The sequence below is a fragment of the Vombatus ursinus genome, unplaced genomic scaffold, assembly GCF_900497805.2.
Source record: "Vombatus ursinus unplaced genomic scaffold, bare-nosed wombat genome assembly UNPS02004009.1, whole genome shotgun sequence".
Classification (NCBI taxonomy): Eukaryota; Metazoa; Chordata; class Mammalia; order Diprotodontia; family Vombatidae; genus Vombatus; species Vombatus ursinus.
The window spans coordinates 98,171-108,402 of record NW_020943787.1 but is presented as its reverse complement, the minus strand read 5'-3'; the positions used below and the strand labels follow the sequence as shown (position 1 = coordinate 108,402).

Sequence of the window (10,232 nt, the reverse complement as noted above, 5' to 3'; positions counted from 1 at the left end):
AGAATAGATAATGAAGGGAGCTGGAAGGGGAAGTTTGCTTTCAAAGGGAAATAAGGCAGTTTCTAAAACTTTAAGGGTTTCCTGGGACTGGTAAACAAAACTGAAGCCAGATTCTTTTTGTCAAAGAGAGATAAGTGAGTCAACAAGGAATCCAAAAGTTTTAAGGTTTTTCTGGGATTGTAGGTAAACCTCTTCAAAGGGAGGTGGAAGGGGAAGTTTGCTTTCAAAGGGAAATAAAAGCAGTTTCTAAAACTTTAAGCTTTTCCTGGGACAGGTAAACAAACTGAAGCCAGGTTCCTTTTTGGGGTCAGGAAGGAAAGCACATTTGAATAAGATTTCAAAGAGAGAATCTAAAGGTTTTAAGGTTTTTCTGGGAATTGTAAACAAAGGAGCCAAATTCCTTTTGACTAAAAGGGGAGGAGGGAAAAGGAGCAAAGATAAACCTCTTCAGGGAGGGAGGGAAGTGAATGCCTAAAGAAAGCCAGGGAAGGGAGGGCTGAGATTGTCAGGGGCGGGGGACTCCTGACTCACAAAGGTTGGTTCTGACATCACTGACCACTAACACTTAGCTGGAGGTCGATCTTGCCCAGACTCAGATCCTCTTTGCTCATGGCTCCCTGAGGATCTGGAGGGCTAGAAGTGGGTATCTGAGATATGAGAGATGCTAGCGGACCACCTCAAAGTCCTCCTGAGGCTCAGGCTTCTGAGCATGGGAGTCAAGGGGCCAGGAAATGCAAGACCCAGATCCCAGGACTGTCCATGGTAAAGAAATGGTTTTAAACTGTTCCCTATGAAACCTTGGCTTCTACTCCCTTGGGTTTTGAGGTTTAACAGTTCCTGTGACATAGCGTGGGTGGCACCTCTGTTTTAGGAGACTGATCCAGGTAGTACCATGAGTTTTAGTCCAATCTTTAGGGCTAGAATAAGGGCAGAACTTGCTGATTTGGGGCTGCTCGAAGAAAACAATAGATTAACAGGGTTTTCTTAGTGAGGGGAGGGAGGAGGGGATATTTTAATACTGGGGAAGGGGGGTATGACCATGGAGGGATGGTCTGAATGGACTTGTAAGCTTGGGTAGAATGGAGGCCTAAAAGAGACCTCACAGGTCATCTAGTCCCATCTCCTCATTGTAGAGAAGGGTGACTGAGGTCCAGAGGAGGGAAGACATGGTCATGGGCACAGAGCCAGTGAGGGGCAGAGCCAGACCCACAGCTCAGGTCTCTCTTGCCTTCCAGCCTAGCTGGCTTCCATCTTGACCTCATCTCTCTCTGAAAACTAAGCTTCATGTGCCCAAGATCCCTGGGAAGGCACTTTAGAGAAGTAGGCTTCCCATAGAACTAGGGGTTCTGAGAACCAAGTCATCTACACACATGTCTTATACCCAGTTCTGTGCCAGCCTGAGATACACACTTAGCAGAGTGACCCTTCGAAAATCCTCTGCTTTCACTGAATAGGTTTCTTCCATTTGTGAAATAAGGGTGACTGCCCCTACCTGCTTCACTCACAGTCCTACTTGAACATTTCTTGAGCCTTGGAGGTGATAGCATTGAAAATGTCCTTTTCTTTGCCCTCAAAGACATCCCAGTCTAATGAGAGGAAAAGAGAGCTTTGGGCATCCCAGATATGGTAGCAATAGTAAAGCCTTGGCCAAAGGAGACAAGCCTTGGAGAGGCAGGGATCATGAATTGCTTGGTGGAGGTGGATTGATTGGCAATTTGACTTTCATTGAGGGGATGGAAGGTGAAGGTTAGTTTTCAGCTGTGCAAAGGGACCTATTTGAGCTGCAGAAGGGTCTTCTGGGAATTAGGGTGGGAAAGGAAACTCGAATAACACCTTGACCAGAGTTCCTGTGCCCTTTCCTTTCCCACCTAGGATAGGTCAGTGGGGTTCTCCCCCAAACTGCAGAGATAAACCTCATGGACATGTATCACTAAGATAGTCCTCTGCTTTTGAAGTGGACTGAGTTGTCACAAAAAAAAACAACCCCCTAGCCTAACCTCCTCAGTTTCTACTTCAAAGGATCGCTAATCCCAATTGTAAACTGCTCTACCTCAAAGGATTGCTAATCCACAATTGTAAATTCCTCTACCTCAAAGGATCGCTAATCTACAATTGTAAATTCCCCTACCTCAAAGGATTGCTAAATCCACAACTGTAAACTGCTGGGTATAAAGTTTTGTTATTTCCCTTGCTTGGGGCTGCTCTCCTAGGATTGCATCCAGGGGACAGTCGCCCGGCCGGCTCCAGTAAATGCTCTCTATTTTCTAATTTGGCGTGTGTCTGGTTACTCTCGGCCCGTCCATTTCATTTGGAGGTCCCACCGAGATCGCCCTCTGGGCACCAGACACGGGCATCTCTGGAAGGCCAGGCTTCTCACCGTCCAGGGGGTGGCCACCAGGAAGACGTTCCCTGGCCCCGAACGCTGAGATAGCCCGTGCGTACCAGGCTGCCCGGACCACAAATCCTCAATTGGGCATAGAGCAATCTGTAATCTGTCTGTTCTGGTGAGTACTCTTCTGAAGTAAGTGGCCAGGCTGGACGCAGCTGCAACGCCCTTACTGACCTCCACGGGACGCCGTGTGAGAGTCCTGCCTGTCTGATTGTGTCTGTCCGGCGCCGATGTCACTGTGTGTGTGTGTGTCCACTGTGCGCTCCGTGGCGGGGTGGGGGAGAAAGACTTCCTGCCTCATTCTCCAGGTTGTTCGGAACTGAGACGGGTTTGTTCTCCGCTACTGTGTCAGGAGCATCCAGGGTTTTGACTGTGTCTTTTTTTCCGTTTTTGTGTCGACTGTGTGTGCGCGTCTATCTACTATTTGTTCCGTGAGGGGGGGTGTAAATTCCTGTCTCATTGTCTAGGTCGTTCGGAATTGAGGCAGTTTGATTCCCCTCTACCCTGTCTTGACTGTGTCTTCCCTGTGTCCGTGTTTGGTCCTTGCTTACGTGAGCACGTCTATTTGTTACTCTTTTCTTTCTCAGTCCTTAATCCACCATGGGACAAGGACCCTCGAGCCCTAAGCCAGGCTCCCCTCTCTTTATTGTCTTACGGGACTTCAAACAATATCGGCGTATAGCAGAAGGTTATGGGTTTCAGGTTACTAAAAAGAAATTAGCTCTCCTTTGCCAACAGGAATGGCCCACCTTCGAGGTAGGCTGGCCCCCGGGGGGTACGTTTGACGTCTCGGTGGCCGGCCGGGTCAGGGGAATTGTCTATGGTATACCTGGCCACCCCGATCAGGTCCCCTATATCACCGCCTGGATTGATTTCAAACCCCCTTCGGGACCACTACAGGTCCAGGCCCTTTCAAAACTAAGACCAGGAACGGAATCAAAGACGACCTTTAGCCGCAAGCCTCCTGAAAGTCCTAAGGTCGTCACACAGCTTTCTCCTGTCTTACCACCCCCTGATTCTGACCCCCTAGATCCAGCTGAGTACTCCCAGTCCCAGGTTTCAGATCCACCCCCGTACCCAACCTCAGGGTCTCTGAGCCCCTCAGCCCCTCCTCTGATAAGTCCACCCCATACTCGAGCAGGTGCTCCTTATGGCCCTTCTAATTCCAGTTTGACCCCAGATTCCACTGTGTCAGCGTTTCCCCTGTGGCAAGTTCCTTCCCCTCCCGGAGAATCAGGGAGACCGTTCATGGTATATGTTCCCTTCTCCACCAGTGATTTGTACAATTGGAAACAGCAAAACCCATCCTTCTCTGATAAGCCCCAGAGCCTAATCTCCCTCCTAGAGACTGTCTTTTATACTCATCAGCCCACCTGGGATGACTGCCAGCAGCTCCTCCGGGTTCTTTTCACAACCGAGGAGCGTGACAGGATTCTTTTAGAAGCCAGGAAGGGAGTTCTGGACCCAGATGGACATCCCTCTACTGACCTGGGGCGCCGCAACCACATCTTCCCTGAGAACCGGCCCGACTGGGACCCCAACACTGATCGCGGTAGGGAAGCACTGGACAGGTATCGCCAGTTATTGCTGGGAGGGTTACGGGCAGCAGCACGGAAGCCAACTAATATGTCCAAAGTCAGTGAGGTTAGACAGGGCAAGGATGAGTCCCCAGCTGCATACTTAGAGCGCCTCTACGAGGCATATCGAACCTACACCCCTATCGACCCAGAGGATCCCAATAACCGGAGAGCCATCGTAATTGATTTCGTAGCCAATTCAGCTCCGGACATCCGTCGGAAGCTACAGAAACTTGAAGGTTTTGAGGGTAAAAATCTGACTGAACTCATGGAAGTGGCCAAGCGGGTGTTTGACTATCGTGAAGAGACTCAAGACAAGCAAACTCGCACGGTCGCAAGGGCGGTAGTGGCAGCTTTAGCACAGGTTCCAGGGGAGGCTCAGAAGCAAGGGTGGAAAGGAAGGCGGGAGGGGCCAAACGCTGGGCGCCCCTATAAGGGTAAAGGCTTGGGAAGGCCTCCTTTAGCTCGGGATCAGTGTGCTTACTGCAAAGCCATGGGTCATTGGAAATCTGAGTGCCCTAATCGCGGGCTGAAAGAGAAGGCAGAGCCGTTATTGACTTTGAATACAGACTAGGGGTGCCCCGGCTCAAAGTCCGTTGTGACTCTTGACCCCCTGGAGCCGAGGGTTACTCTCAGTGTTGGGGGTCAACCTGTCTCATTCCTAGTCGACTCTGGAGCTGCGGCATCGGTCCTGAAATCCCCACTGGGCTCCCTCTCATCGTCCACTGTGCAGGTCCAGGGAGCTACTGGACGAAAACAGTCTGTACCCCTCACCACTTCTCGGGAAGTCCGGTTAGGGAAGGGCCTAGTCTCCCATTCTTTTCTAGTAATGCCTGATTGCCCTTACCCCTTGCTTGGCCGAGATCTCCTACACAAGCTTCAGGCTATCATTTCCTTTAAGGGACCTAACCCCACTCTCGGGTTTAACCTGCCACAACTTGTTCTCACCTGCCCGTTGTCAGAGGAGTCTCGCCTCCTCCCCCTAACGTTTTCCCCAGACTGCCCCTCGACCACCTCCACCCCTACCTCCCTAACTCTGTTGAACCATTTCAAAGGCTTGGTTCCTGGAGTCTGGGCTGAGACCAACCCGTTTGGTCTAGCAGGACACCAGCCCCCAGTGGTGGTCCAGCTCTTGTCCACAGCAACCCCTGCGCGTGTCCAACAATACCCGTTGACTCGAGCTGCCCTTTTGGGCATCAAGCCTCACATCAATCGACTCTTGGCGGCAGGCATTCTACGACCCTGCCAGAGCTCGTGGAACACCCCCCTACTTCCAGTTCGCAAGCCCGGGTCTGGAGACTTCCGTCCTGTCCAGGATCTACGAGAAGTCAACGCCCGGGTGGAAACTGTACATCCTACTGTGCCAAACCCGTACACGTTGCTGTCTTCCCTGGACCCTGCTCGGACTTGGTATACTGTTTTGGACCTGAAGGATGCTTTCTTTTCCATTCCCTTGGCACCAGTAAGCCAACCTATATTCGCTTTTACTTGGACAGATCCTAACACTGGGACATCCTCTCAGCTCACCTGGACCCGGCTTCCCCAAGGTTTTAAGAACTCCCCTACACTTTTTGGCTCAGCTCTGGCCTCCGACCTGGCCGCCTTCCGGGTCTCGTATCCGGAGGTCACTCTCCTCCAGTATGTTGATGACCTTTTGTTAGCTACTTCCTCTGAGGCAATATGCAAAGATGCAACTCTCCACCTTCTCCAGCTGCTTGAAGCTTCCGGGTACCGTATCTCTGGAAAGAAAGCACAACTGTGCTCTCAATCCGTTGTTTACTTGGGTTTCACCCTTCGTTCTGGTCAAAGGTTACTGTCTCGGGGGCGTGTAGCTGCCATTTTGGGCATGCCCGCCCCGAGGGACCGCCGCGGGCTCCGGGAATTCCTGGGGATGGCTGGATACTGTCGCCTCTGGATCTTGGGGTTTGCCGAGGTTGCCAAACCCCTATATGAGGCCCTAACTGGTGAACCCACCCAATTTGTTTGGGGACCACGGCAGCAGGAAGCATTCGACAAGCTCCGAAAGGCGCTGTCCAGCACGCCTGCCCTCTCCCTGCCAGACCTGTCCAAGCCCTTCCGCCTCTATGTGTCTGAGTCTCGAGCTGTGGCCAAAGGGGTTCTGACCCAGCCCCTGGGGCCCTGGAATCGTCCTGTTGCCTATCTCTCCAAGCAGCTGGACCCTGTGGCTTCCGGGTGGCCCTCTTGCCTGCGAACTGTGGCAGCCGTTGCCGTCTTGGTTAGGGAAGCCGCAAAGCTCACTTTCGGGCAGCCTCTTGAGATTTCAGCATCACATCATCTGGAACAGCTTTTACATTCCCCACCGACAAGATGGATCTCAAATTCACGCCTGACTCATTACCAATCCTTACTCCTAGATCCCGCGCGCATCTCTTTCGCTCCTCCGGTCACACTCAACCCGGCCACCCTGCTCCCTGACTCCCCTCCTTCCTCCCCTATACATGACTGCCTGGACACACTGGACTCCATCCACACGTCCCGCCCTGGACTTACTGATGTTCCTTTAACAAACCCCGACCTAGTGCTCTTCACGGACGGCAGCAGTTTTGTTCAGGAGGGGATCCGTAGGGCGGGTGCAGCCGTGGTCACTCCGGTTGAGACCCTCTGGGATACCGCTCTACCCCCTGGCACATCTGCTCAACGTGCTGAACTCATTGCCTTAACTCAAGCCCTTAGACTCTCTGCAGGGAGGCGAGTAAATATTTACACAGATAGCCGCTATGCCTTTGCCACTGTTCATGTCCATGGATATGTATATCTCCAAAGGGGTCTGTTAACCTCGGCGGGAAGGGAGATTAGGAACAAGAGTCAGATCCAGGAACTGCTGGATGCTGTCTGGCTTCCCAAGGAGGTGGCGGTAATTCATGTTCCTGCTCACACCCGTGGAACTGACCCCCAGTCTCTAGGGAACGCAGAAGCGGATAAGGCTGCCCAAGCGGCTGCCTGCAAACCCTTGATACCCGCTATGGTCGTGGAACCTGAGGGGATGCTTCCTGTCCAACCATCTTATCAATCCAGTGATCCGGATGGCACCCCTGAAAAGGGGGGATGGAGAAGACACCCAAATGGCTTGCTAATTCTGCCCAAGGCACTGTTGCTACCCCTATTGATGACTCTTCATAGCCTTACCCACTTAGGCGGAACCCGGCTTTACGACCTGGTGAGCCGACACTTCTACAGCCCTGGGATGAAGCAGGCGGCCGAGGAAGCCGCAAGAAGGTGCCTTGCATGTGCCAAAGTCAACCCACGATCACAATCAAGGATACCAACTGATAGACCACGAGGAACATTTCCTGGCGACCATTGGGAAGTAGACTTTACTGACATGGGAACTGGGTTGGGAGGGTACCGTTTTCTCCTTGTATTCGTGGACACATTTTCTGGATGGCCAGAAGCATTTCCAGTCAAAACTGAAACTGCAACCGTAGTGGCCAAAAAGCTGTTCTTTGAACTTATTCCTAGATTTGGCCTGCCGGCCTCGATAGGCTCTGACAACGGCCCAGCATTTGTATCTGCAACAATTCAAAGCCTATCAAAGATGCTGGGATTGAAATGGAAATTGCACTGTGCATATAGGCCTCAAAGTTCAGGGCAGGTAGAAAGGATGAATAGAACTCTAAAGGAACACATTGCTAAACTTAAAATAGAAACTGGCGATAGCTGGGTCAGTCTCCTTCCCTTCGCCCTCCTCCGGGCCCGGTGTACTCCCAATTCCTCAACCCTCTCTTTATCTCCATACGAGATCCTCTATGGAGCCCCTCCTCCTATTATTCCAAGAGTATCTGCAGCTATTTCAGCCCCAGATTTTACTAATCCGACTCTTCTTAAGTCCTTCCAGGCTTTGCGTGAGGTCCAGAACGCTGTGCGCTCGGTCCTGAAAGCTGCGGGGAAAGAACCAGCCCCTGCAACCTCATCGGACGCCCTGTCACCGGGAGACTGGGTCCTCACTCGCAAGCTTCCAGCTGGACCAGCCCTGGAACCACGGTGGACGGGCCCGTATCAAATTATCCTCTGCAACCCCTCTGCCGTCAAGGTTGCCGGCCGCATCGGTCACACATCAAGAAGGCCCCAGAGCCCAACTCCACCGCCTGGACAGCAGAAGCAGTGTCCGACCTAAAGCTTTGACTCTCCAGAACTTGACTCTTCTTCTCTTTCTTTTTGCTTGTGAGATGACTTTGGGTGACCCCTATAGCCCTACCCCATCCAGGTGGATTCTCTCCCGAACTAACAATGGGACCACCGTCCAAGCTCTCACCAGTTACGGAGCCCCCACTTTCAGGTTTGACCTCTGTGCCCTCTTGGGACCAGGATGGAATCAAAACCGGGCTATGCGGGACCCTATCGCTGGGGGATGGGGATACTGCCCCACTTTTCCCACCACTCCAACCATACCCGGGGTAGGGGAAGTGAGAATCAGAAGTATTGAATTCTATGTTTGTCCGGCCACGGGGAATCCTTCCTGTCAGGGTAGTAATCACTTTCACTGCGCAGAATGGGGTTGTGAGACTGTGGCCAGGTGGATTCCTAGAGGTGGCCGAGACCCCCTAATCACCCTAGAGAGACAAAGCCCCCTCCCCGCCTCCTGCTGGCCTGGGAAATGTAACCCTATGATTCTAACAGTCAAGCAGGACACCGATGACTCTTGGAATCTCGGACATTCTTGGGGTTTGAGGTTATACATGACTGGATGGGATAACGGGGTCCTTTTTACCATTCAGAAAATCGCAGTTTCCACCCATACACTCCCCATAGGACCGAATCCCATCCTTAACCCACAAGCCATGTTGACTCTCGCCCCACCATCTGTTAGGGACCTGGTACCAGAGGCTCCCGAAAATCCAGAGACCCTCACTAACCTAGGTTCCCCCATTTTTGATACACTCTCTGCTGTCCACTCATTCCTAAATTTGTCTGATCCAAACATAACCACCTCCTGTTGGCTGTGTCTGAATCCAGCTCCCCCCTATTTCGTAGGAATTGCTATCGAACTCAACATCACCTCTGTGGGAAAGTTGTCTTTAAGTAAGTCCAAACAATCCTCTGCCATACCTGCCCGCTGTAACCCAGACAAGCCTAGACTTACCCTAGACGATGTCCAGGGCAAAGGAATGTGTTTGCTTGGGCCTGACTACCCGCTGCGGTCCTCCCCATTCAACGCTACGTGCACTTCAGTCATTCTTATTTCCCCCACATCCAAAAGCTCTGACCTCCTGTTAACCGCCCCACCTGGAGTATGGTTCGCTTGTACCAGAGGACTCACCACCTGCATACAGGACATTCGTTTCCTCAACCCGACCGAGCTCTGTGTAGTGGTGCGTGTCTTTCCTCAGGTATATGTCTACTCAGAGGAAGGGGCAGCTGAGCATATTGGCTTAACTCGCTCCAGGAGGGCTGTACCCTTCTTGGTTCCCATATTGGTGGGACTCGGAGTGGCCGGCTCCGCTGCTGTTGGGGCCTCAGCCCTGATACAGGGGAAAGCCAACTACGGTGCCTTGAGTGCACAGGTAGATAGGGACCTACGCTCCTTGGAAGAGCTAGTCTCACACCTTGAGACTTCCCTAGACTCTCTGGCCGAAGTGGTTCTCCAGAACCGCCGAGGCTTGGACCTACTGTTCCTCAAACAGGGAGGCTTATGCATGGCGTTGGGAGAAACCTGCTGTTTCTACGCCAATCGGTCTGGAGTTATTCGGGAGTCCTTGCAAGCCTTTAGGCAGCGGTTAGATGAGAGGGACCGCGCACGGGCAACGGGGTCTTTTTGGTATCAGACCCTATATAATTGGTCCCCCTGGCTAACCACCCTACTCTCCGGAGTGGTGGGCCCTCTGGCCCTTCTCCTCCTTGGGTTACTCGTGGCCCTTTGTCTCATAAAATGCATCACCCGCTATGTCCAGAAACGAGTGCAAGCACTCCAGTTGTTTGTCCTGCGTCAATCCTATGCTCCTCTGGACTCTGATGAGTCCCCCGTCTGACTCTTTTCGTCTGTGAAAAGGGGGGAGTGAAGTGGACTGAGTTGTCACAAAAAAAACAACCCCCTAGCCTAACCTCCTCAGTTTCTACTTCAAAGGATCGCTAATCCCAATTGTAAACTGCTCTACCTCAAAGGATCGCTAATCCACAATTGTAAATTCCTCTACCTCAAAGGATCGCTAATCTACAATTGTAAATTCCCCTACCTCAAAGGATTGCTAAATCCACAACTGTAAACTGCTGGGTATAAAGTTTTGTTATTTCCCTTGCTTGGGGCTGCT

At 52.1% G+C, this 10,232-nt stretch overlaps 1 protein-coding gene across 1 annotated transcript; it reads left to right on the top strand.

Moving 5' to 3' along the window:
• The first annotated feature begins 8,153 nt into the window (after nt 1–8,153).
• LOC114053156 (endogenous retrovirus group S71 member 1 Env polyprotein-like) lies at nt 8,154–9,953 on the top strand. Its single transcript, XM_027876057.1, has one exon. It carries the CDS (start codon nt 8,154–8,156, stop codon nt 9,951–9,953), a length of 1,800 nt encoding a protein of 599 aa, XP_027731858.1.
• Nucleotides 9,954–10,232: the final 279 nt, after the last annotated feature.